The sequence below is a fragment of the Dendropsophus ebraccatus genome, chromosome 1, assembly GCF_027789765.1.
Source record: "Dendropsophus ebraccatus isolate aDenEbr1 chromosome 1, aDenEbr1.pat, whole genome shotgun sequence".
NCBI lineage: Eukaryota > Metazoa > Chordata > Amphibia > Anura > Hylidae > Dendropsophus > Dendropsophus ebraccatus.
The window spans coordinates 155,104,229-155,131,429 of NC_091454.1; the positions used below are offsets into that span (position 1 = coordinate 155,104,229).

The 27,201-nt window shown below is 43.0% G+C and overlaps 1 protein-coding gene across 1 annotated transcript in view; it reads right to left on the reverse strand.

Moving 5' to 3' along the window:
• The window catches only part of LIPC (lipase C, hepatic type), a 99,299-nt gene that overhangs the window by 55,729 nt on the left and 16,369 nt on the right, over positions 1-27,201 (reverse strand). Inside the window, exon 2 of the mRNA XM_069956564.1 lies at positions 6,679-6,738. Coding sequence (XP_069812665.1) covers positions 6,679-6,738 — 60 coding nt within the window. The remainder of the gene's footprint in view (positions 1-6,678; positions 6,739-27,201) is intronic.

The following is a 27,201-nucleotide window of genomic DNA, read 5'->3' on the forward strand; positions in this document are numbered from 1 at the left end:
ATCTATCTATCTATCTATCTATCTATCTATCTATGGTAAAGAGATGACCGTAGCATTCCAAAATAATTTTGGAATTTAGCTACACCACTGGTTCCTGGTGAGATTGTTGGCACCTGAACCACAAAGTCTGTGTGCAGCAACCATATTTTTTCTATCTATCTATCTATCTATCTATCTATCTATCTATCTATCTATCTACTCTTCCCTAATAATAAATCCCCATTCCCTAGTAATAAAGCCCCTGTAGTCATTATTAATGCAATAATAACAGCCCTATGGCCAGTAACAATGGCCACCCAGTAGCCAGATACTGTATGCCCCCTTTAGACAGAAAGGCCTGAGTAGCCAGGTATAACTCTTGCAGCCAGCTATGCCCCCTTCAGCCAGATATGACACATACAACCAAGTATGCCCACTACAGCCAGCTAGATATGCCCTTTTCAGCTAGATATGCCCACTGCAGCCAGATATATTCCAAGCCAGGTATGCTCCCTGCAGCCACATATCCCCCTTTCTGCAAGGTATGCCTCCTGCAGCCAGATATGCCCCTAGCCAGGTATGCCTCCTGCAGCCAGATATGCCCCTAGCCAGGTATGCCCCCTGCAGCTGGATATGCCCCTATCCAGGTATGCCCCCTGCAGCTGGATATGCCCCTAGCCAGGTATGCCCCCTGCAGCTGGATATGCCCCTAGCCAGGTATGCCCCCTGTAGTCGAATATACCTCTAGCCAGGTATGCCCCCTGCAGTTGGATATGCCCCATGCCAGTTATGCCCCCTGTGGTCGAATATACCCCTAACCAGGTATGCCCCCTGAAGTTGGATATGCCCCTAGCCAGGTATGCCCCCTGTAGTCGGATATGCCAATAGCCAAGTATGCCCCCTGCAGCCGGATATGCCCCTAGCCAGGTATGCCCCCTGCAGCCGGATATGCCCCTAACCAGGTATGCCCCCTGCAGCCGGATATGCCCCTAGCCAGGTATGCCCCCTGCAGCTGGATATGCCCCTAGCCAGGTATGCCCTCTGTAGTCGGATATGCCCCTAGCCAGGTATTCCACCTGCAGCCAGATATGCCCCTAGCCAGGTATGCCCCCTGCAGCTGGATATGCCCCTAGCCAGGTATGCCCCTGCAGCTGGATATGCCCCTAGCCAGGTATGCCCCCTGCAGCTTGATATGCCCCTAGCCAGGTATGCCCCCTGTAGTCGAATATACCCCTAGCCAGGTATGCCCCCTGCAGTTGGATATGCCCCTAGCCAGGTATGCCCCCTGTGGTCGAATATACCCCTAGCCAGGTATGCCCCCTGCAGTTGGATATGCCCCTAGCCAGGTATGCCCCCTGTAGTTGGATATGCCAATAGCCAGGTATGCCCCCTGCAGCCGGATATGCCCCTAGCCAGGTATGCCCCCTGCAGTCGGATATGCCCCTAGCCAGGTATGCCCCCTGCAGCTGGATATGCCCCATGCCAGGTAAGCCCCCTGCAGCTGGATATGCCCCTAGCCAGGTCTGCCCCCTGTAGTTGGATATGCCCCTAGCCAGGTCTGCCCCCTGCATCAGGATGTGCCCCTAGCCAGGTAAGCCCCCTGCAGCTATATATGCCCCTAGCCAGGTATGCCCCCTGTAGTCGGATATGCCCCTAGCCAGGTATGCCCCCTGCAGCTGAATTTGCCCCTAGCCAGGTATGCCCCCTGCAGCTGGATATGCCCCTAGCCAGGTATAACCCCTGCAGCTGGTTATGCTCCTAGCCAGGTATGCCTCCTGCAGCTGGATATGCCCCTAGCAAGGTATGCCCCCTGCAGCTGGATATGCCTCTTGCAGACAGTTATGCCCCCTTGCAGCCTTATACTTCCCCCTTGTAGCCACATACCTCCCCCATGCAGCTATCTATCCCCCACCTTGTAGCCAGATACACCTCCTCTTGTAGGTAGATACATTGTCACTTGCAGCTAGGGTTGAGCGGCTGGCGCTTAAGCAGGAAGGATGAGGCTAGTGGGAAGAGCTAGGGGAGGTCAGGCTTGCAACTGGACCAATCAGTGACACTCCTGAGAATGTGCATCCACTCTCTCCTTCTGTTCCCCAGCAGCATCACCAAGCACCACCCCCTGTACTGAACACTGCTGGGGAAAAGAAGGTGGATGGAGTCAGGAGCGGTGGTGATAGGAATGCCCCAGAGCCAAAATAAATTAAAAAAAAAAAATTTTTTTACACCTCCCACTAGGGCTGGGAGTTGTAGTTTTTACACTTCTGGATAGTCAGATACACATGCAGTTCACAATACATAACCTGTGGCCATCCAGCTGTCTGGTCACAATGGGAGTTTTGCAATAGCTGAAGCAGCAGGTTCACTGCGTCACATGACACATCATACACCAGCCGCAAAACTACAATTCGGAGCTGCAACAGGTTTACATACCAACCTATGACTATTCAGTGGATGAAAAACTACAACTCCCAGCAATTCTGCACCACAGTTAAGGCCCTATTACACCAAAAGATGTTTGACAGATTATCTTACAGATTTTTTCAGCCAAAGCCAGGTATGGATTTGAAAAGGGGAGAAATCTCAGTCTTTTCTATACGACCTGTTTTCTGTTTGTATTCCATCCTGACTTTGGCTGAAAAAATCTGAAAGATAATGTCAGACATCTTTTGGTGTAATAGGCCCTTAGCCTGCTTCATCTGTATTAAAATCTAAAACTCACATTGTTGTTGATGGCTGGGAGTCGTAGTCTCCACAGCTGGAGAGCCGCATACAGATGAAGCAGGCTGTCTGCTAATAGTGGTTGCAAAACTACAACTCTCAACATGAACTTACAGCTACAAGCGGTCAGGGCATACTGGGAGTTTTAGTTTTTCAACACATACAGATGCATCAGATTCAGTCGAAGAACTACACCTCTCAGCATGCTGGGAGTTGTAGTTGTGTAAGTGTGGAAGCAGCACAGAGATGGGTCAGCAGACCTCACCTTCCAGCTAGTGGAGCTGATGCTGCCCCCCTTGTCCTTGAAGCATCCAGTCTTAGATCTGGGACAGGGCAAGCCTCTTCTCAGGGGAGCTCTCTATTGCCTGGGCCTGGCTGATCCAGTGGGCATAGGACAGGTAGCAGGGGGAGGAGCTCCTCTTGTGGGGCTGCTGGGCTCCCAGGAGGGAAGGGGAGGATGCTGGGGACAGGGCTGGTATACTGGGGGGTGCATGTAGCACTCTGGGCTGCGGGGGATGCTACCACTACAAGGGTTAAGGGATAAAACACAGGATATATTCTCCTTTACTATCCTCCTGCACTGCTGAACCTCTGACACGCACACGCAACTTGCCAGCAGCCTGAGAATGGAGGTCAGAGGTTATCAGTACAGGAGGTGATAAGGCACAAATGTCCTGCGCTCTTGTCTTTAACTCTATAGACTCCCGTACTGATCTGCTCTGACCTTCATCCTGAGGCTGCCGGCAAGTTGCAGGACTTCAGTGTGTCGGAGGTTCATTAGTGCAGGAGGCTAGTAAGACAGCCCGAGAAACCCTGCACTAAACTATGCAGGCCAGTGGAGGAGCAGAGGGGGAGGAGCTGTCTGCAGCGTGCTGTGCCAAGGACAAGAGGAGAGAGGAGAATATCCCCCGCCAGGGGCAGCATCAGATGACTTAGTGGGGCCCGCACCTGCCGGGCGCTAATGCCGTCTGGGGGCCCCTACAGACGTGTTAAGGGTGTCTGCAAAAGCAATAGCTTTTACAGACAGCATTAACCGTCTGGGACTTCAGTGGGCCCCTGCCTGAGTGGGCCCGGGAGCGACCGCCCCCCCCCCCCCCTGCCCCCATCAAATTTCGCTACTGCCTCTCCTGGAGACTAACAATCTGTTTAATACTTGTCATTACTTTATTAGTCTCCTTTCCTGAGTTCTGAGCCTGCTGCTTTTTGCTTAAGACACAGAAAACTGTGTCTGAGGTGTCCTCTCCAACCCCACTATAAACTTCTTAATCCCTTTGCAGACTTCCATGTAAACAACATCCCTTGGCAGCTGTCACTGCGCTCTGTGATGCCAGGAGGCTTAGTCACAGTGAGGTCACCAGCAACTTGACCTGGGTGGCATTACAGAGTGCAGAGACAACCAGCTCATGATAATTTAGGAACATCTTCACCTTATTTAATATTAATTTGGGTGGGTTATCTCCCACCGGCCCACCCCTCATTGTGAATATTCATCTAGTACTCTAGATGTGACATTACTCTGGCGCTCTTCATTGCACCAAAAAAAAAAAAAACTAGGATTACTGCATGCTACATATTACATTACTAATTGCTTACATATTATACCTCCACACAAGGCCACATATTACTACTGAGTAATGACTGAAGAATACTAAAATACTGTTATTGACTGAAGCTACCATACCAAGACCAGTATTACCACAATGCAGTGAACTTATATTGGTAGACACAGCCCTGCATAGATGCTGTGCACATTACATAAGTGATTACAGAACTTGTTACTTCCAATCATGTATACTTTTCTTCACTTTCCCTTTTCTGCCTTAGACTGCCAGGAAGACTTATTCCAGTCACTACTCATCTCTGGAGAATTAACCATACAGCTTAAATTTCATGCTTTTTCAGCAACGTTCTCTCTTTTCTCTTCCTCTATACATTCATAGTGCCCCAAACAGTAATAGTGCCTTCTTTAGGTTTCACACAGTAATAGTGCTCCTCCTGGTGCCTCACACAGTAATAGTGCTCCTCCTGGTGCCTCACACAGTAATAGTGCTCCTCCTGGTGCCTCACACAGTAATAGTGCTCCTCCTGGTGCCTCACACAGTGATAGTGCTCCTCCTGGTGCCTCACACATAGTAATAGTGCTCCTCCTGGTGCCTCACACAGTAATAGTGCTCCTCCTGGTGCCTCACACAGTGATAGTGCTCCTCCTGGTGCCTCACACAGTAATAGTGCTCCTCCTGGTGCCTCACACAGTAATAGTGCTCCTCCTGGTGCCTCACACAGTGATAGTGCTCCTCCTGGTGCCTCACACAGTGATAGTGCTCCTCCTGGTGCCTCACACAGTAATAGTGCTCCTCCTGGTGCCTCACACAGTAATAGTGCTCCTCCTGGTGCCTCACACAGTGATAGTGCTCCTCCTGGTGCCTCACACAGTAATAGTGCTCCTCCTGGTGTCTCACACAGTAATTGTGCTCCTCCTGGTGTCTCACACAGTAATTGTGCTCCTCCTGGTGCCTCACACAGTGATAGTGCTCCTCCTGGTGCCTCACACAGTAATAGTGCTCCTCCTGGTGCCTCACACAGTAATAGTGCTCCTCATGGTGCCTCACACAGTAATAGTGCTCCTCCTGGTGCCTCACACAGTAATAGTGCTCCTCCTGGTGCCTCACACAGTAATAGTGCTCCTCCTGGTGCCTCACATAGTAATAGTGCTCCTCCTGGTGCCTCACACAGTAATAGTGCTCCTCCTGGTGCCTCACACAGTAATAGTGCTCCTCCTGGTGCCCCACACAATAATAAGGCCTCACTTTATTCCCTGTGAAAACAACACTAGTAATACCACCAGTGGGCCTCCCTTTCCCGCTGAGCCTGGTCACACTTTCACCGCCTGGTCTCTCCACTCTGGCTTCTACAACATGACAATAATTGGCTGGCACTTTAACAAGTGAACATAGTGATGAATACAATTATTTTCCTGTGAGTTGTAATGACAGCAGGATACCTTGCAGAGCTTTTCCGCTCTTGTTTGACATTACAGAGTTTATTCTTATCATTCCTGGAAGCATTGCACTGACAGGTTTATACCACTTTTGGAAGATTAGTCTGTCTTTTCATGTTGATACGAAAATGTCAAACAAGATTATAAAGTCATGCACCATACCACTACAACATCCATTTTTGAGACAAAATTCAAGGTAGAGATGAGGAAAGTCTCAGTAAGTGGAGGCTTGCTGAATCCTGGATGCTCGGTGCTCGAGGATGCATACAGCTCTAGGACTGCCTGTAAAACATGGAGACAGCCTAGAGTATGACTGCATCCATGTTTTCTGAGGAGCCCTTGGGCTGCATCCATCTCCTACAGCCACCTGGAGTCAAACGCAGAGAGTTCGGCTTCGGACGGACCTGAACTTACTGTAAGTTTGCTCATTTTTAGTCATAGATGTTTTAATCAGCAAAAAAACTAAATTCTTATGGCTTGGACTAGCAGGATATCTGCGGCTATAAGTTGATCTATTTGTCAACAGATCAAAACTAACACTAAAGTATCCCACTGACTAAAATAGGGTTTCTGGTATTCCTGGTTAAAAGAATATCCCTGCAGACCGTGCCACTCTTGCTATCAAAATAATAACTGGAAAGCTTGATGGAAACCCTAAAATGCAAGTCTTAACATGGTTTTATATCTGTGTCACATTGGTAACTACGCTGCTATATGTTTGTAGGCATAAGCTTCCTCTCACATTACAGTTTACAGAAAGTATACCCTCTTCCTCATATGTGGATCCTCCCAGGGGCAACATTGTGGCATACACCTTAATGTAAAATACTGTTTACAGTAAAGTCCAATTTTAATGTTGCAAAAAAAAAAAAAAAAATAGCAGAGGTAAAAAATATTATTTTAGAAAAATTTGTATAAAATAATTTAATATGATCACATCTGACATAAAGCATCAATTAAAAATACAAAGGATTCAAGATTACCTTCAGAATATGGACTACTACTCAAAAGGTGATTCTTTTTAGTATTTCCATCAGAAAGACCTAAAATTATAAAGCATAAGAAACATAAGCATAGCAATTCTAAAAACACAACACATTAATATTTACAATTTAACAAACATAAATAAACATATACATTGACAATTGCTATCAATACACATGATTAAAGATGATAACTGAGCATAAGTAAAATTATGACACATTTATTACGAAGATGTCTAAAATTTTATCGATATTGGAAGAGTATTACACAATGCTTAGAGAATATATTAAAGTGCCTCGGTACCAGCACCTTGCTACCCCTTAACCACCGGCAGTTTGACTGCCTGCCCCGCCTTATTGATAAAAGCAGGAAAACGCAGGATGTTATCTGCGAGAGTTCCGAAGTATGCACCTACCCTTAGGCTATGTTCACACTACGTAAAAGTACGGCCATTGTTGCCATTGGCAACAACGGCCGTACTTTATGCGGAGTGGAACAATGCCTTATTTTCAATGTGATCCCGGCCAGAGCGTATACACATCATATACGCTCCGGCCAGGATCCCATGCAGGGCCGCAAAGAACTGACATGTCAGTTTTCTGCAGCCACAATTCATTGAAATAGGGTAGGAAACCCTGTCAGTTCACACAGTGAAGCGAGCGGCTCCGCCCGCTCACTTCACTGTGTGCTATAGGAGGTTCTGCGGCTGGGAAGATCATCCAGCCGGTACTTAAGGTCTCTATACGTTGTGTAACCATAGCCTTAAAGTGGGGCATAACGTTTCATTATATATGAGCTTGAACCCCATGTGAAACCTTCACATTTTATTTATTTGTAAACATAATAGAAAGATACCACTAATTTAGACAAGTATAGAACTGTAACTGATTTTAGGGAAGAAGAAGGGAAAGAGGAGACATGATCAAAACCCTTAAATATGTTACAAGACTAAATAACAAACTTCCAGCAAATGTGGTTGATAAATCTAAAATATCTATCCTAAGATAATAAGAAAGGAAATACTGAAAGGGAAGACTATAGTAGATGGACCCAGTGGTCTTTTTCTGGCAACAATCTATAATCCTCTAAGGCTGTGTTCACACATTGTAGTCTCATTGCAGTACTGTCGCGATACTGAATCATTTAAGTGAAAATGCTGTAGTATGGTGAAAATACTGCAATGAAACTGCAATATGTGTAAATACAACCTGAATTAGTATAGGATTGTTATTTCCATTCTTTATTGCAGAACAGAGAAAAGAGAAACTGTGCTAGAGAGTAAACGAACTTGCGAAATTGATTTTTTTTTTAAAGGATGTATTTTTCCAATGTAGACATAACTAAAATTGACAATTTTGGCCGTGGCCTTTTTGGGGGTCAAAAACGCGGCATCCACATGTTAGCGGAGAGTCAATGGAGAAAAATTAAACACAACACCTGCATGATTTTTTTTTCGGTTTTGTTCTGCGTGTTTTTTTTTTTTTATTTGCGTTTTTCCACAGAAGCATTCACGTTTTCCCCCCCATAGACTAAATTCTTGGAACTTAGTACTTAACAACTGCCCAACAAGGAAGTACAACCATTAGAGATGAGAGCAATTTTAGTTCAGCATTGACTCCTGGTGGCTGAAGAAGTTGGCTGCAGTCCTAAGGCTGCCTGGAAAACGTGGATATAGCCATAGTCCGTATCCGTGTTTTCCAAGACTCCCTAGGGCTGCATTAAAATTCATCAGCCACCGGTATTCAAATACTGAATGATTAGACTCAAGCATGCTTGATTTTCACTTATCGCTAACAACTATCAAATACAAAGCGAAGACCTCCCATAACAAACAGATTTTTGGTAGGTTCAAAACTGAGACAGACAGCTAGGGAACGCTATATGCTTCTATAGCATGTTTATTTTTTTACCTCGTGTTGAAGTACCCATTTAATAGATGCAAAATGTTGAGAAATTGCTTACAGCTGCCTGTTAGTCCACATGTTTCATACCGGAGGTACTCTATTTTGGGCTATGATATTTTTTTTGCCGCTTGAGGTCTGAATGTTTTGTTTTTTAGATGAATAATCCAGTTAAACGCTTCAGGTAATATGCATAACTTGTTCTGCTCCAGGCATTTTACCTTTGGGTAAATTATTCCCTAAACATAGTGATGTTTCCATTTATTACTGCATTCTAAAACGCACAACAAGAACTTCCATAATATCCATTCATCTAGAGAATTTGCAGTTATAACATTTAAGGTTACTGTATATTCACACATTCAGCTGCTAGAATCAGAACAGCAGGCACATTTTGCTGTCACTGGTCGAAGGTAGAACCATGAATAATTTGGAAATTGTGCCAGCAAACCCCAAAGGCAAACACTTTGCAATCTTAGAAGAACATCACTGCATATTACGCCTGACATTTAGGAAGGTGAATATTTGTGGTTGTAAAATATTTCTAAATTAACCTTTTCCCACCTGGCATAGGAACTGTTCACCAGGGCTGTTTCTAGCGGAGGGCGCATCAGAAGACTGTACGGGGTGCTGACAGCTAGGGGGCGCTGGTAGCACCCACGGAGACCTTACTCAGCAGCAATGAATAGCATGCCACCCCCCCACCCCCCCAGACCGTCACCTGTACCCCTGGATTGCATTCAGCTCAGTGCCCATCACTTGCCTGGGCCACCACTGCCAGCCGCCATAACCTTGTACCTCATCATGGCAGGTGTCTTCTCCCTTAGCAGGGCCTGGATGTGATCTATCCCTCCTGCAGGCGCAGTGATATGAAGTCATTGCTCCTGCTGGTGGATCCATCCTGCTCCACACAGGCTGAAGAAGAGAGAAGATAAGAAGATAGAGGGACCCGCTCCATGTCAGGATTAGGGGAGCATAATGTCTTTTTTTGTGTTGAACAATGCAGGGGCACAGTATTACTATGGAGACAGAGCACAGGGGGCGTTATTAATATGAGTACAGAGCACAGGGGGCATTATTACTATGAGTACAAAGCACAGAGGGCATTATTAGTATAAGAAGACAGCACAGGGGAACAGTATTACTATGGGGACAGAGCTCTAAGGGCCCAGCACAGGGGGCATTATTGCTATAGAGGCACAACACAGGAGACAATATTAGTATGGGGGCACAACACAATGGGCATTATTACTAAGGGGGCACAGCACAGGGGGCAGTATTACTCTAGGGAGACAGCACAGGGGGCATTATTACTATGGGGACACAACACAGGGGCAATATTACTATGGGGCACAGCACAGGGTGCATTGTTACTATAGGGGCACTGCAGGGCAGGGGGTAGTTACTGTGGGGGCACAACAGTGAAGGGGTCATGGACTATGGGGGCACATCAGGGAAGAGGGCATTATTACTATGGGGACACAGCCAGACAGGGGGCAGTTACTGTGGGGCACAGCAGGGAAGGGGTTATTGACTATAGTGGCCCAGCAGGGAAGGAGGCATTATTACTATGGGGATACAGCTGGGAAGGGGGCAGTTACTGTGAGGGCACAGAAGGGAAGAGGGCATTGACTATGGTGGTACAGCAGGGAAGGGGGCATTATTACTATATGTCAAAACTCACAGCATCATTGTAATGGCCTTACAGGATGCAATTGGTGGTGCAGTGGGTCAGATTGTTCCCCCGCTATGTGATCCAATCTATTGTCAGGTCAGAGGTTGTACCAAAGGAGTGCTAAGTTAATGGATCAATTCAATACATAGGTAAAGCATTGTTCTATATGAGCAGTCGAGTTATCACTCATAAAAGTCCCCTAGGGGGATTACAAAGTGTTTTTCCAATAAATAAAGGTATTCCACATTAAAAAATAAAATCACCCCCCTCCAATTAAAAATAAAATAAAATAAAAAACAAACAATAAAAATATATGTGGTATCACCGTGTGCATAAATGTGCAATCTACTAAAATACACCAACGTTTACATTAATTGTAATACGGTATATATTACCATAAAATGAGGAGCATATTTAACAGTGTTACCACTTGCTCATCAATTGGGAAAAGAAATAAAATAAGCTAAATCTCTTAGTATGATGTATATACATAAGGGGATTAGTTTTGTGTTAATAATCTGCCTGCAGGCAGAATTCTCTTGTCCCCTAAGGGCAAATAGTACACTGTATCAGTTTAGCAGCACACATAACCCTTCACAATCGAAACTTACAATATGTTTATTCTAGCTGATTAACAAGGCTATGTTCACACAACATATCTTTTCGTAAAAGTACGGCCGTTGTTGCAATCGGCAACAATGACCGTACTTTTTATGAAAAGATCGGTTGCTTGTCTTCTATGGAATCTCAGCTGGAGCGTATACACATAGTATACGCTCTGGTCGGGACCCCTAGCGGCACCGCAAACAACTGACATGTCAGTTTTCTCTGGACGCTACTCTTTAAATAGTGGCTGTTGAAAACCATGTCAGTGCACACCGTGCACCATAGCGTACAGTGGAGAGTTCTGATGCGGGCGCGCAGGGATGCATCCGAATCAGAACTCTGCGGCCATAAAGATCATCCGGCCGGTACGGGATGATCTTTTCAGAGACCGGCCGTTTCATGACCCGTCTCATACATTGTGTAAAAATAACCTAAAGCTGTGTGATGTGTTTATTTTGAGGTCTGGTCCAATCATATCTGGACTGGGCTTCCGATCCTATATAAATACCTCCCTTAGTCCTTAATTTTACCGCTACCTATTGAGTTTTATCCCTGCTTCAGCTTGTACCTCTGCTATCTGTCTGTGAATCTCTGACTTTTGGCTTTGTTCTTTGACTTCCCTGTCTGCTGCCTGCCTAGACCTTTCTGTCTCCTATTGACCACCCAACTGCCTCTGATTTTGTACTTTTGCTGACCTTGATTGACCACTTGAAATTATTGTGTTTGTCTGTCTGTCTGTGTTGCATGTACCACCTATATCAGTGCTGGGACCGTCCTCATGGTTGTCCACAGCTGCCTAGGGCTGTCAGTGACAAGTAGGCAGGGACAGTCATCGGGAACAGAGCAGGGCTCACTGTCCGTGTCCTTGTCTTTCCCACTGGTTGTTACTGACTGAACTAACATGGCGTTTCTAATTGCACGTCCTGCCAACACTTTTTACTGGCCAGAGGTTCACATGGCTATGAGTACTTCATATCTACTGGCTACTATGTTTGCTATATCTTCTGTAGTACAACACATTGAAATAAATCTGATGGAAATCCAATTGAACTCTTCAGCCTTACAAGTAATGCAGTTTTTGATAAGTCCCTCACTTAATATATGGAGATATTGTTCTTCTAAACTGCGCTATTGTTGCGTGTCTTGAAGGAAAGGGCATACTTAATGTGCATTTATAATATCCAATTAAATGCTCCAGTACCTTTATATATAATTTTCAGCAAAACAACGCATGCCACCGGCTTTTCCTTCAGCTTTGTAATCATCCAAGAGGCAAAAGCAGACAGTAGGAACAATATCACATAAATTCCTTGCTGTACCAGCACAGTCTAGAACTAGGTATTTTCCTATGCATCCAACTTAAATCTTATTTTACTTGGCAGAATTAGTAGAGGAAATGATTTGTTTTTGTATCAAGGAATGCTCTCCAGGTGCAAATATGTTATACTGATATGGGTGACTGACTCAATAGTCACATGGTTATTTTTAATTGAAGGCTTGTACAGAAAAATACTGATATATAAAGCAAATAAAATAAATATATATTTATTATTATTAGAATATTATGATAATAATGAAAGAAGTTTTCTGCATAAATATTTTTATATTGGGGGAGAAAATAAAAACACTGGTACTCACCTGCCTCCAATTTCCTGCTGGTGTGCCATTCCCTCTGTTAAGTACTTTCTGCTTATGTCTTGACACATTGGAAATACCTGCTCAGCCCATCACTGGAAGCAGTACAGACAAGCTTCAGCCATTGATTGACTCTGCAGACAGTTCCTATATTCTGATCACACATTTCCTTTAATAAACATAATCTTCTGAAATTTTGCTTTCCTTTATGTCCTCAACATCATTCTGAAAAATTCTGATCCCTGAAAGGTTGTGTTTCTAAAAATCGGATTTAGGGTACAAACCCACACACCGTATACACAGCAGATACGCAACAAATACGCAGCAAATACGCAGCAGATTTGTTGGTACAGATTTGATGCTGTGTTCAGTTATTTAGATATAATCTGCTGCGTTTTTGCTGCGTATTTGCTGCGTGTTTGCTGCGTATTTGCTGCGTATCGCAGCAGTAAATACGCTGCTTATACGGTGTGTGGGTTTATACCCTTACAGAAATACAGATGAACTATGGATGTACTACAGATGCCCATCACTTATCTTTTAGCAGATTGTATGGGTGGATAGCAAGAGGAATCTACGGACATGGAAAAAAATACTGAACATGTGCATAAGGCCAAAGTCCTTCCCGGTTGTATCTTTTAAAATATGCCCAGTGCATTAATTAGGGTGAAAAATGACTTTTTAATCTGCAACAGCTGAGTCAATGAGGCGTGGCTTAGAACAGTGCTTCTCAACTCCAGTCCTCATGGCCCACCAACAGGTGTTTTGAGGATACGAAGAACACCTGTGATAATACCTGATGCACTGAGTATAATTATATCACCTGTGAAATACTAAGGAGAGCCTCAAAACATTACCTGTTGGTGGCATGAGGACTAGAATTGAGAAGCAGTGGCCTAGAATGTCCTTGCCCTAGGCCTGCGGTGCCTCTCCTTTTTTTCTCCCTGCCCTCATTGTCATTAGGCATACCCCTGGCCTGGAATTCTCCTATTCATTGCTTGTCTAAATAGTACAATTATGCTGCTTTGGATCGCTAAGGTGCTTGCTCACTGTTAAGACAAGCAATGTGTAGGAGAAATCCAGGGGGGGGGGGGGGGGTGTGTTCCTAATGATGAGGAGGGCGAGGAGGAAGAAAGGTGAGGCGTCGAACGCTCTAGGCCAAGCCTCATCGACTTGGCTGCTACAGATTAGGGCTGGGTTTACACTACATATATTTCAGTCAGTATTGTAGTCCTCATATTGTAACCAAAACCAGGAGTGGATTAAAAACACAGAAAGGATCTGTTCACACAATGGTGAAATTGAGTGGATGGCCGCCATTTAATGGCATATATTTGCTGGTATTTTAAAACAACGGCTGTTGTATTGAAATAATGGCAGTTATTTACTGTTATATGGCGGCCATCCACTCAATTTCAACATTGTGTGAACAGAGCCTTTCTGTGTTTTTAATCCACTCCTGGTTTTGGTTGCAATATGAGGACCACAATACTGACTGAAATATACGTAGTGTGAACCCAGCCTAAAAGATAATTTTTTACCCTAACTAAAGGCCCTATTCCACCAACAGATCTGACAACAGATTATCTGCCAAAGATTTGAAGCCAAACCCAGGAACAGACTTTAATTAGAGATCAGGTCATAAAGGAAAGACTGGATCTCCTCTTTTCAAATCCACTCCTGGGTTTGCCTTAAATCTTTGGCAGATAATCTGTCATCAGATCTGTTAGTGAAATAGGGCCTTAAGGCATCAGAAGCACGACTGGGAAGGACTTAATCTCATCAAATGGATGGTACCAGGCTTTAAGGGAGTGGGTTGGTGGATACAGTATCTTTTTAACCCCTTAACGACAAAGGGCGTATATTTACGCCCTAATGCCGGTAAGGGAGTTCAGAGCGGGGCCGCGCAGCGACCCCGCTCTGAACCGCGGTGGTCCCGGGTGCCGCTTGTAGCCCGGGACCGCAGGTATTAGCGGGCACGGTACGATCGCCGTGCCCGCTAATACAGTAATCAGATGCAGCTGTCAAACATGACAGCTGCATCCGATTACCGGATTCAGCTTATCCATGGTGTCTAGTGGCGGAGATCGCTCCCCGGGACCTTATCCCGGAGGAGCGATCTCCGTTTCTGAAGCCGGCCGGGGACCGCTCCAAGATGGCGCCGTCCTCGGCTCGGCACTCGTTTACTTCCGGCTGCAGCAGCCGGAAATAAACGAGTGCCTATTTCATGGATCTCTGCAGCATATCTATGCTACAGAGATCTCTATGAGAGATCAAAGCACTTATACTAGAAGTCCCCCAGGGAGGCTTCTAGTATAAGTGTAAAAGTTTAAAAAAGTGTCATTATTAGTAAAAAGCCCCCTCCCCTAATAAAAGTCTGAATCACCCCCCTTTTCCCAGGTTATAAATAAAAGTAAACAAATAAATAAATAAACATGTTTGCTATCGCCGCATGCGTAATCGCCCGAACTATTAATTAATCACATTCCTGATCTCGCATGGTAAACTGCGTCAGCGCAAAAAAATCCCAAAGTGCAAAATTGCGCATTTTTGGTGGCATCAAATCCAGAAAAATTGTAATAAAAAGCGATCAAAAAGTCGTATATGCGCAATCAAGGTACCGATAGAAAGAACACATCATGGCGCAAAAAATAACACCTCACACAGCCCCATAAACCAAAGGATAAAAGCGCTATAAGCCTGGGAATGGAGCAATTTTAAGTGACATATATTTGTTGACAATGGTTTTTTACAGGCCATCAGATACAATATAAGTTATACATGTTATGTATCGTTGTAATCGTAACGACTTGAGGAATATATACATAACAAGTCAGTTTTACCCAAGGGCGAATGGCGTTAAAAACACATTTCCCGCAAATAAACAAAATGCGTTTTTTTTTTTTCAATTTCACCACACGTTGAATTTTTTTCTGGTTTCGCAGTGTTCTTTATGCAAAAATTCAGCCTGTCATTGCAAAGTAGAATTAGTGACGCAAAAAATAAGGGCTCATGCGGGTTTCTAGGTGGAAAAATGCAAGTGCTATGGCCTTTTAAGCACAAGGAGGAAAAAACGAAAACGCAAAAATCGAAATTGACTCTGTCTTTAAGGGGTTAATGTATTTGATAAGGAAAATGGCTTTTTTATTTTATGGCCTTATTTTGCATCTATTTTACAGTGTAAGATGTTTATTTTTGTTTGCATATCTTTATTTGAAAAATGGCAAAAGGAAGTTATTTGAACTTATATTATGGGGTGCTTCATATTTTTTAAATTTTTTTTTTGCACTTTGTAGGCCTTCTAGAGAACTTTCATAAGCAATCGTTAGATTGGCATTGCATAGATTAGTTAGATTGGTGCTCTGCTAGCAGAGAGTGTCTGAGCCAGCACAGTCACTATGGCATGCATGGAGGGCTAGTAAAGCCACTGGCTGCATGGTAACTGATTGGCGTCCCACAATCACATTGCAGAGGTGCTGATTGGACACCTGACATGGGCAGCACCTCCCATTGTCATGTGTCTCACGTGTCCAATATATGTTTTCCAAATTTTGTGTATGTAGCTTATGGCAACAGTGATCTAGGTGTGCAACAAAATGGCGGAGTCTAATGCCATATTCACAGCAAACGAGAGCAGAGGAGTGATAAAATTCTTGTTTCTGCAAGGAAAGTCCACAAAGGATATTTATGGTGATATGTCGCAGACATTAGGGGACCAATACCCTTCATATTCTACAGTTAAGAGCTGGGTTGCAAAATTTAAAACAGGTCGCTTCAGCACCAATCATGAGGAACGTCCTGGGCGTCCGAGAGTGGTTGTTGTTCCGGAGATCGTCGATGTTGTGCACAATCTCATACTGAAGAATCAGCAAATTTCAGCTAAAGAAATAGCGGACATCATGGGGAGTTCTTGTAAATGTGTGTGTTATTATCCATGAACATATGAACATGAAGAAGTTATCTGCAAAGTGGGTTCCCTAATGTTTGACAACAGATCAGAAAAGCATGTGAGTGAACACTTTGTGGTCCATTTGTCAGTGTTTCTGGCAGTGGCGTCGCTAGGCAGTTTTATCCGGGGCTCCTGCCCCGGATAAAATGCCTGCTGCCCCGAATGTTTTCTCCCCCTGCATCTCCTATAGACTGTCAGTGAGTGAGTGCACTCACACTGACTCTGACTGTCCCGTGCAGTCAGAGTCAGTGTGTGCCGGTGCAAGCTGTTATCTGACTGGGCCCTGGTTCAGGCACTTACCCAGTCAGATGCCAGTCAGTGCGGGCACACTGCACACTGAATGTGACTGTCCTGGCCCCGCAGCAGGATGTGCAGCAGTCAGTGAGTGCAAGCTGTCATCTGATGGGGCTCTTACCTTACCCAGTCAGATGACAGCCAGTGCGGGGCCCCTGCTCCTGGAGAGGCCCAGTAGGCTGCCTCATGCTGTAGTCTGGGGTCCTGCTCCCTCCACATATGTTTCCTGCTGTCCTCTGCTGTCGGGAGGAGGGGGAGGGGCGGGAGGACACAGGAGAGCCGGGACCATGAGGAAGAGGGTGGCTGGACAGGAGCTGAGGACAACCTGATAAAAAGTAAGTGTCTATGTGAGTGTGTGTGCCTGCCTGCCTGTCCGTGTATGAGAACTGTGGATGTCTCTATGCAGTGTGCAAGTGTATGTGTGTAAAGTGTGCTTATGTATGTAAGGTGCACAGTGTGTGTATTAAACGTGTATGAATGCATGTACAGTATATGATATATGAGCAGTAAGTGTATGCATGTACAGTATATGATATATGAGCAGTAAGTGTATGCATGTACAGTGTGTGCATATGGTGTATGCATATGTGTACAGTATGTGTATGTGATATATGTGCAGTATGTGTATATGATGTATGTATATGGTGTATGTGTGTATATGATGTATAGAGTGTATGCATGTACAGTGCTGGTGTATATGATATATGTATATGGTGTATGCATGTATAGTATGTGTGTAAGTATGTGATGTATGTGCAGTGTGTTTAGGGTGTGTGTGTATGCATATGGGGTGTATATGATGTATACACAGGGGGACTACCAGCAGGGGATATTAAACCACCTTTGATGGCGGCCGGATGGGGGTGGCCGCTAGGTGAGGTAATGTGTATGTGTGGAGGATGGCCGCCAAATGAGGTAGTGTGTGTGTGTGTGTGTGTGTGTGGGGGGGGGGGGTGTCAGCCAGGTGGGGTAGTGTGTGTGTATGTGTCAGGTGGGGTAGTGTGTGTGTGGGTCAGGTGGGGTAGTGTGTGTGTATGGGTCAGGTGGGGTAGTGTGTGTGTGTGTGTATGAGTCAGGTGGGGTAGTGTGTGTGTGTATGAGTCAGGTGGGGTAGTGTGTGTGTGTGTGTGTATGGGTCAGGTGGGGTAGTGTGTGTATGGGTCAGGTGGGGTAGTGTGTGTGTATGGGTCAGGTGGGGTAGTGTGTGTGTATGAGTCAGGTGGGGTAGTGTGTGTGTGTTTGTATGGGTCAGGTGGGGTAGTGTGTGTATGGGTCAGGTGGGGTAGTGTGTGTGTATGGGTCAGGTGGGGTAGTGTGTGTGTGTATGAGTCAGGTGGGGTAGTGTGTGTGTGTGTGTGTATGAGTCAGGTGGGGTAGTGTGTGTGTGGGTCAGGTGGGGTAGTGTGTGTTTGGGTCAGGTGGGATAGTGTGTGTGTATGGGTCAGGTGGGGTAGTGTGTGTGTGTGGGTTAGGTGGGGGTAGTGTGTGTGTGTGTGTGTGTGGGGGGGGGGGTTACTGCAGGCAGAGAGGGGGAAATATATTACTATAGTGGATACAGCAGATGCATTATTACTATATAGGGAAAAAAGCAGGGGACATTATTACTATGGAGGGACACAGCAAGAAAATCTTCTTAGAAATGCTTTTACTTGGCAATTTTTCACCACTCGGGTGTACTGCGACTGGTGACAGTGACCCTGACAGGAGCTCAGGCCAGGTGGCTGCCTCTTTCTGTTTAGCCACAGTTGTTATGAGTGGCAGAAATAGAGCTGGGCTAATAGAGCGGTCATTGAGGTTACTAACTTCTGCACTGGGCTCCTTCGCTAACCATTTATGACGACACTCAGAGGGCCCGGGCCCCGGATGTTTTAGGACCCTAGCAACGCCCCTGGTTTCTGGATGGATAAGAACTTCCTGGATCAACTGGTCACTATGAATGAGACTTGGATTTATTTGTATGACCCTGAAACCAAGGAGCAATCAAAAGAATTGAAGCAAAGTGGTTCTCCTGGTCCAAAGAAGTTCAGGGTGCAAAGATCAGCCGCTAAGGTGATGGCGTCTGTGTTCTGGGATAAGGAGGGTGTGCTGCTAGTTAACTAACTTCAAAATGGTTCCACCATCAATACAACGTATTACATTGAACTTTTGGACCAATTGAAGGCAGCTCTGAAGGCCTAAGGACGAGGCAAGCTGTCCAAAGTAACCTTATTCCTGCAAGACAACACCTCCCCTCACACTGTACTAACGACCACTGCAAAACTGGTGGAGCTAGGCTTCCAGCTGATTGACCACCCAAATTATTAATCAGATGTAGCTCCCTCTGACTATCATTGGTTTCCAAACCTGAAGAAACACCTCAAGGGTACTAAATTACCCACCATTTCTGATGCCATGGCTGCTGCAGATGACAGATGGTTTGAGGCACAACTGAAATCCTACTTTTTGCAAGGCTTACAGAACTTGGAATACCGATGTAAGAAGTCTGTTGCCATCAGTGGAGAGTATGTGGAATAAATGTAAAGTTTCATCTTCCTATGTCATTTTTTTCTGGGTAAAGCCAAAGACTTATCAGCACCCCCTCATATACTGTGGGTAGTTTTGAAGAGGTTAACATGTCTTTTTTTATTGAAAATTTAACATTTTTTGTTCAATATACTGTACTTCTGTAGCCTGTTCAGCCTGATCTATTAGAAAATTGCAATTGAATAGGACCCCCAATCCTTAAAGCGTAACTGTCATATTTTTTCTTTATTGCAGAAATCAGTAGTATAAGCGATTTTAAGAAACTCTGTAATAGGTTTTATCAGCCAAAAAAGCCTCCTTCTGTACTCAAGAAGCAATTTCCCAGCCTCCCCCCCTGACTTCTTATCTGTGCATTATCAGGTAATATCCTTATGGAGGGGGGAGGGGCCGAGGGAGATGAGGGAGCAGGAAGAGGTGACATGAAGGTCCGCTGTTTGCACACTGTCTGGGCACCTAAAACGCAGGATTCTGGGGTCAGAAAGGTCAGTGCTTATCTATGAACTTACTGAGAGAAGATTGCAGGGTGTTGTGCTTTGCAAGACTGCTCCGTGTTCAGTCACTCCTAACAGCCCCTCCCCTCTCCATAGCCACATAATGGAGACAGAAATCCTGCTTCTTCTGAAGTGAGGGGGAAGGCTGGGAGATTGCTTTTTCAGTCCAGAAGGAAACTCTTTTGGTTTATAAAACCTATTACAGAGTTTCTTAAAATCGCTTGTACTATTGATATTTAATGTTTTAAAAAAAATGACCCTGAAATGACAGTTACGCTTTAATAGCTGTTGCTATGCTGAAATTGTACATATTATCTGTGTACAAGTGCAGCAAAACTCTATTCCCCCTCCTTGCTCCTAATGTTTTCTATCTCAAAACAGCTTTACTAGATGCCATACCCAATGCCAAACATAGAAAGCAATGGGCATGGCATCTGGTAAACTAGACAGAAATTCCCTGCTGCTGCCTGTGCTGCTGAATATAGACATCAGCAGGGAATAGCAGAGGCACGTCTGCTCTGTACACTTGGCTTTTCTCTGTGATTACATGGCACTGACCCTGCTGCTGTCCTTAACCAGCAGTACGGGCAGCAGCAGGGAATAGAGTAGCCACACCTTCACTGACACATAGCTGTTCCTGGAGAGGATGCCTAGCCTCCATCTACCTCCAGTGCTCTGTTCACACGCAGCCTAAGTGATACTACTGCTTGAAAATAAAGAAAAGTCAAAGTAAAGACTACAAAAGTGAGTGGTCTTTGTTTATATATTTGCACTCACATGAAGTTGTATGATCGTGAAGCTGGGATACATTGTATAAATAAGCTGTTCCTGGTAATTACATTGTTTAAGATAGAGAGCACAGAGAAAATCACAGCTAATGTGTACAGATTAAACATAGCAATGGCATTTTCAATTGGGGGAAGCACACTGAACAAGTTAAAGAAATATTTTGAAAAACACTTTAAATTATCTAAATGAAAATAGATACAGATACAAATACAAAAACAGATAACCTTTATCTCTCCTTATTTTAGGATTTTTTGGCTTTTGAAGCACTTACTAGTTTTACATTCAGTTATTGTCTCAAGTTGCAATGTTGTCAAATTGCCATTTTTTGTTTTGTTCACATATATAAAAATGAAACTGAACACCGCAAAGATGTTTTCCACTGAATTCAATGGGAAAAACTGATATATAAGTGGATTATACACACATAACAATTTTGTGAAAAACATAAAAGAAAGGAATGAAAAATAAAGACTGCAGGCTGCAGGCTATAAACATAAAAGAAAGGAATGAAAAATAAAGACACAGACTGCAGGCTATAATTTACAAACAATGATTGGAAATGGTTTTCTTGGAAGAAACATGTGAGTAATCATCAATTTTCCTGCAGATTTAAAAGATTAACCACTACCCATTAAATGTGATAGGTTGCCTGTTTGATGCAGGAGAGGACAAGTCCTCCAGAGACACATATGCTCTTTTTAACTGCTGTCCACTGTGGTCAAGGGATTAGGACCATGACCAAATATCCCCCGTTGTTAACTCAAAATTCTCTAATAGCATATATGCTAATAGGTTTTCTAAACTGGACAAGATGGGGTTCACCTGTCTAAAGGCCCTATTCCACGGAAAGATTATCGTCCGTATTCGGCCGATATCGGCTGCTACGGACGATAATCGTCCCGTGGAATAGAGTGCAATGATCAGCCGACATCGTTCATGTCGGCTGATCGTTGCAGTCGCTTGTTTTTCAACATGTTGAAAAACAAGCGACTGATACAGCAACGATCTGCTGCCGTCGCTCCGTTGAATAGGAGCATCGGCAGCAGACGCTGCTGTATCCTATGGGCTGCCTGGACGGTCAGCGATCACCCGGGAGGCCCCCCCCGGCAGCTCCCCGCCGCCCCTCCCGCACTCACCTGCTCGCTGCCGCCGCTATTCAATGCGGCGGCAGCGAGCGGGGAACGAGGAGCAAACGAGCACTGAGAGCGCTCGTTTGCTCCTCTAGACGACCCATAATATAGGGTCATTAGAAAGTTATCCTCTATCTCAGTGGCCAAACCACCATGATCTGAAGAGTGGGGACCCAAGTCTCCTGTTAAAATAAGGTGGTCCTAGATTCACTTTTTGCAACTGCAGTACGACTCCATTCACTTGTATGAGTGATAGAGTTGCACAACAGGCGATGTGATGCAGTGGTTCCTGGGAATTGTGTAGCCCCAGCTTTATCCTGGTTGACAACTAGTGATGAGCGAACACGTTCGTAAACATTCGTATGTTCGTAATCCTGATAATCTGTACACATTTGCATAAATCTAGACGGAAACGTACACAACTGCGTAATTTACGCCTGTGTGTAGACCAAAACGTATGCTTCCACTGTATGTTCGCTATTTGTTGGAGAATGTTCAGCAAACACGAACTGATGACGTTAATATTTTTATGTTCGTGATCCGAACCTGCCAACCACAACAATCCAACACAGCAGTGCCACTTGTTATTAAGGCCCCTACACATTCTACCATCAAATCTACATCATTTTATTTATGTAAAAAGTCAAAACAAACAATATTTACTAAGCAGTCTCTCATGTGTAAAATTACTATTTAAAGTGACAGGCAACTAATTATGAAACTGATATAGTCCTTTCAGAGAGCTTTAAGTTGTTCCTTTTAACAATTAGTCTACAAGCACTCATTTTTTCTGATATTGTAATTCTTTCTTGGTATTGGTGGGCTAACTGTGGTCTGCACATATATAATATACAATGACTTCATTTAAAGAGTGTATTATAGTAAGAAGATAAATCCTTCTTTAAATGACTTTCTGACTAGATGTATTGACAGGATAGGATATATCTTGTGACAGGCTCTACACATCTATTCTGTTAAGTTTATGTTGTGCAGTCCAGCTAGCACAGTACAATAAATGTAATTTGAACAGGGATTTCTCTTCTGTCAACTGACATGTAGAGAAAATCAATAAATAATTTTTTTAAATGACAGACTGTACTTCAGTGTGCCCTATAACAAGTGGGAATCAAAACCTACATGTCATTGTCTCCTTTTGTGCTGAACTTCTTATAGCGATCTCATTTTAAAATATTTCTGTATAGAAATGACAGCCCTTTAATGAGTTGCATAATAAAATGAGTTATGTATGACAGCATATGCTTAACGGTAATTACCTTAGATCTTGCACATTGCATGATATCACATTGTACCGTTACAAGCACCAGCATGCTGTCATGCACAAACAAAGTATATACAATACTTCTGAGACAAATGTATTCTCCATGGAGAAATATAACACATTTCCTATGGTTAACATAGAGGCTGTTATTCAATGAATTTAATGGGTCATGTTGAGGGTAATGTGAGCTAAAATTATGAAAAAGGCATCCATAAGGTTGGCTCCACATTGATTTTCAAAATGATGGTACCCAAAGCCTTTCTTGAACCCCATCAGGAATGGGCTAATTTTGGCCTTAAAGTGTAACTGTCATTTAAAATATCTTTGAGGAAATAAATAGTACAAGTAAATATAAGAAACTCTATAATAGGTTTAATAAGGCAATAAAGGTTGTTTATCCAGCTTCCCCTCACTTCTTATCTGTTCATTTTCAAGAAAAATATATCTACATTACCGAGAAGCAACGTGAATATGGGTTTGCAGTTCCCATAATGGGGAATGAGTAAGCAGGAAGGAGACAAACAGCTCATACAATGAAGACTTTGTGGTGATAGAAAATGCTGGATTCACATGTTAGACTGCTCGGTGCTGGTCTGCTAACCTCTGAAGTTTTGGTACAGTAAGGTACAGTAAGGTAGTGTTTATCCACACTGCAACTGCGCATAGGAAATGCAGACACTTAGATGGAGTTTGTAGGGTGGCATATACTAGTGATAGAATGGGCAGATATAGTCAGGCTCATCTTGGACATAAAGAGGACAGCATATCCTAAAAAGTCCCCTGAAAAGACATTTACACTTTAAGGACCAAGGACCATCTTGCAAATCTGACCTGTCTTCCTTTTTTGTGAAAACCTATCCAAGTTACTTTGAGATTGCTTTTTTGTGACATACTGTATTTTATGATAATGTTAAATTTTGGGTGCTACATTCAACCTTTTGATTTTGAAAAAAATCCAAATTTTCATAAAAAAATTGGAAAATGTAGTATTTATCAAAATTCAAATTTTCCTAAATCAATTTTATTATTGACCTGTTCAGTTCAAAATTGGATTTGAAAGAGCTGTATGTTAAAACCTCCCTTAAATCACCCCATATAAAAAACATTCCCTCTCAAAGAATAATAAAAAAAAAATAACGTAATACATAACACAAGTTGTGTCATTTTTTAACCATTTAGTTGAATCACAAAGACAAATCCACAGTGGAAATAAAAAGTAAAAGTTAAAAAATGTTTGTGCAATTTTTCAATTAAATCATTTTTTGGTAGTACAGCAGGTTATAACTAAAAATTTTAACTCAATATTTATTACACTAAATCTGTAGTTTACACAAATTTCCTATATGTGGCCCTAGTGAGCTTCTTGTGGCAAACACAGGCCTCAGAAGTTAAGGACTAGCTTGTGGATTTTGGGGCTTTGCTTTTTTTTTTTTACAGTGTTTTTCAGGCACTGTATTGGTTGTGCAGCACAGAGGTGCCAAATATAAGAAACACCTCTCAGGAGACCCCATTTTGGAAACTATACCCCTCAAGGAATTTATCTATGGGTATAGGTCGTGTTTAGACCCCACAAGTTTTTAAGGAAAGTGTTTAATATTAAGCAGTGTCAATGAAAATTTAAAACAAATGGATATACTCACCCCAAAAGTACTCCATATGGGGTCATAAAATACAGTTTAGATGCATGGCCGGGCTACAAAGGAAAGGAGCACCAGTCTTCTTAGTGCAGATTTTGCTTGAATGGTTTTGGGATGCCATGTCCAGTTGCAGAGACCCCCATGGTACCAGTGCAGTGGAAATCCCCTAGACATGACCCTATTTTCTAAACTTAACTCCTCAAGAAATTCCTCAAGGCCTTTACTGAGCATGTTGTCCCCACAGGTATTTGAGCAAAGTTTTTGGCCCTGGGCCACAAGAATGAAACAGTATTTTTTTCACAATAATATGTAGTGTAGCTCAAAATTTTTTTTTTTTTACAAAAAAAAATCAGGAGAAAAGGCCCCTGAATATTTGTTTAAAGATTGGCAGGGGTCTCATCACCAAGACCCCTACTACATGTCAGTATGACTCCTCAGAAGTGACAATTACCCTTTAAAAAGGACATTCTTTAACTCTATAAATATGTCACCATATTTTGCAGACCATTATGGTCTTACTCTGTCATTGATGGGTACTCTGGCAAATTTTTATTTTTCCAAATCAACTGCTGTCAGAAAGTGCCTGAGATTTGTAATTTACTTCTATTTAAAAATCTTTAGTCTTCTGGTACTTATCAGTAGTGATGAGCGAACATGTTCGTAAATATTCGTATGTTCGTACAAACATGATGCTTATTGATCGCGTTCGCCGATCACGAACAATTTGTTCGATGATCGTAATAGTTATAATGATAATTTTCGAATGTAATCGAACTTGCGAACGTACGCCACTGCGTAATTTACGCTTTGCACCGGATAATTTGTATGCTTGTTCCTAACTCTACACACAAAACCTGTATGCAAATGAGTACAAATAAAACGCTTTGCTCCTGATAATCTGTACGCATGTGCGTAGACTGAAACTTTCGCTTCTACTGAATGTTCGTTATTTGTTTGTGAATGTTCAGCGAACACGAACCGATCATAATCATTTTTTTATGTTCGTTACGATCCAAACCGAACATTGGGATGTTCGCTCATCACTACCTATCAGCTGCTGTATGTCCTGCAAGAAGTGGTGTATTCTTTCCATTGTCTGTTGCCACCTTTGTCCATGACAGAAACTAATGAGAGCAGTAGAAAATCCCCTTTCCTGCTTTCCAGACTGGAAAAAATACACTACTTTCTGCAGGAAATATAGCAGCTGACAAGTACTGGAAGACTGAAGATTTTTTTTATAGAAGCAAAACACAAAACTGTAACCCCATAGATGCTGCAGCCACGATGGCTGCAGCATCTATAGGGTTAACTGCCTGCATCAGAGTGCAGCTCTAGTGCTGACAGTTTTAGCAGGTGCCCAGCTATCGCTGACAGCCATTATGAGCTGTTCTATTGATGGTAACAAATTCAAAAACTTGGCCAATGTCTCATAATAATGAGTTATCAATTTATATTGTTTACTTTTAATTGCTTAACATACTATTAATCATCTTTTATATTATGTTTCTAAAAATAGCTTAGTCATAATATTGTATAATATGCTTTTAACTGTTATATGTGCCATTGTAAAAAGTAGTAAGGAACCACAGGTCATGATGCTTACGTCACAAGAACAATTTTTTTTTTTATCAATTTCTGCAAGACTTCCCTCCATTGTGCAAGAATAGCAATACAGAGTTTAAATGTGTTATGGATACAATAAAGAAAATTAAGAAAAGCATTATAAAGAAAAGCATTAGTAGGATGAAGTACATAATTGTCATATATGTAATTATAATATGCTTAATCAAAATGAAAAATTATGTCTAATTTGCTGGCTATACAATTCCTAAAGCTGTTGGCCACACAATTGTTTGCCTAACAGATATTTCCCCTCATTCCCACATGCATGTTCAGCTCGGAATGGTAAGAAGGGAGAAATCTGCTACTTGATGCCACTAGTGGTGGCTTATCTTGCCAAGAACAAAGTGATGGGGGATATTGAAGCCCAACATGCCCACCTTTTTTAAACTACAATAATAAATTAGGGAACATTAAACATAAAGCAGTATTCTGGCCCCAACAAAAAAAATATAAAATTGAACACATACTCATCTGCCCCGATTCCCCACTGCTGCCTTTCCAAATGTTGTACATTCGACTCCTCACTACTGGTTCCTGTGCTTCATCCACTCTGCAGGAACCACTTCCTCGGCCAATCACTTAATTGTGAGCCTGTGAGCTTGTTTTATTTTTTAGCACCCTGACGCACATTTTTTTTTTTTGAGGTTGAAATTCCCCTTTAATTTTGTGTTGTGCTGTATTAAATATGAATACAATACATACACATGTAAAGCTATCACACTGAACTGAAGATAATATGTCTGGCCACTTTCATATAACTCTGTATTCTGACTCAAATATGCTAACATTCTATTGTTGCCCTCCATGTTTGTTGAAGACACCATTCACTACAAATATCTTATAAGCAAGATTTAATATATCAAAAGGGGAACTCCCTGAAGTATTTTTTTTTACAGAGGATCTTTCATTTTCTGTTACAAATAAGTTTCTTGAAAAATCGATCTGCTGTAGTCTCTTATGAAATTGAGTTTTGTTTTTCAGCAGCATAAC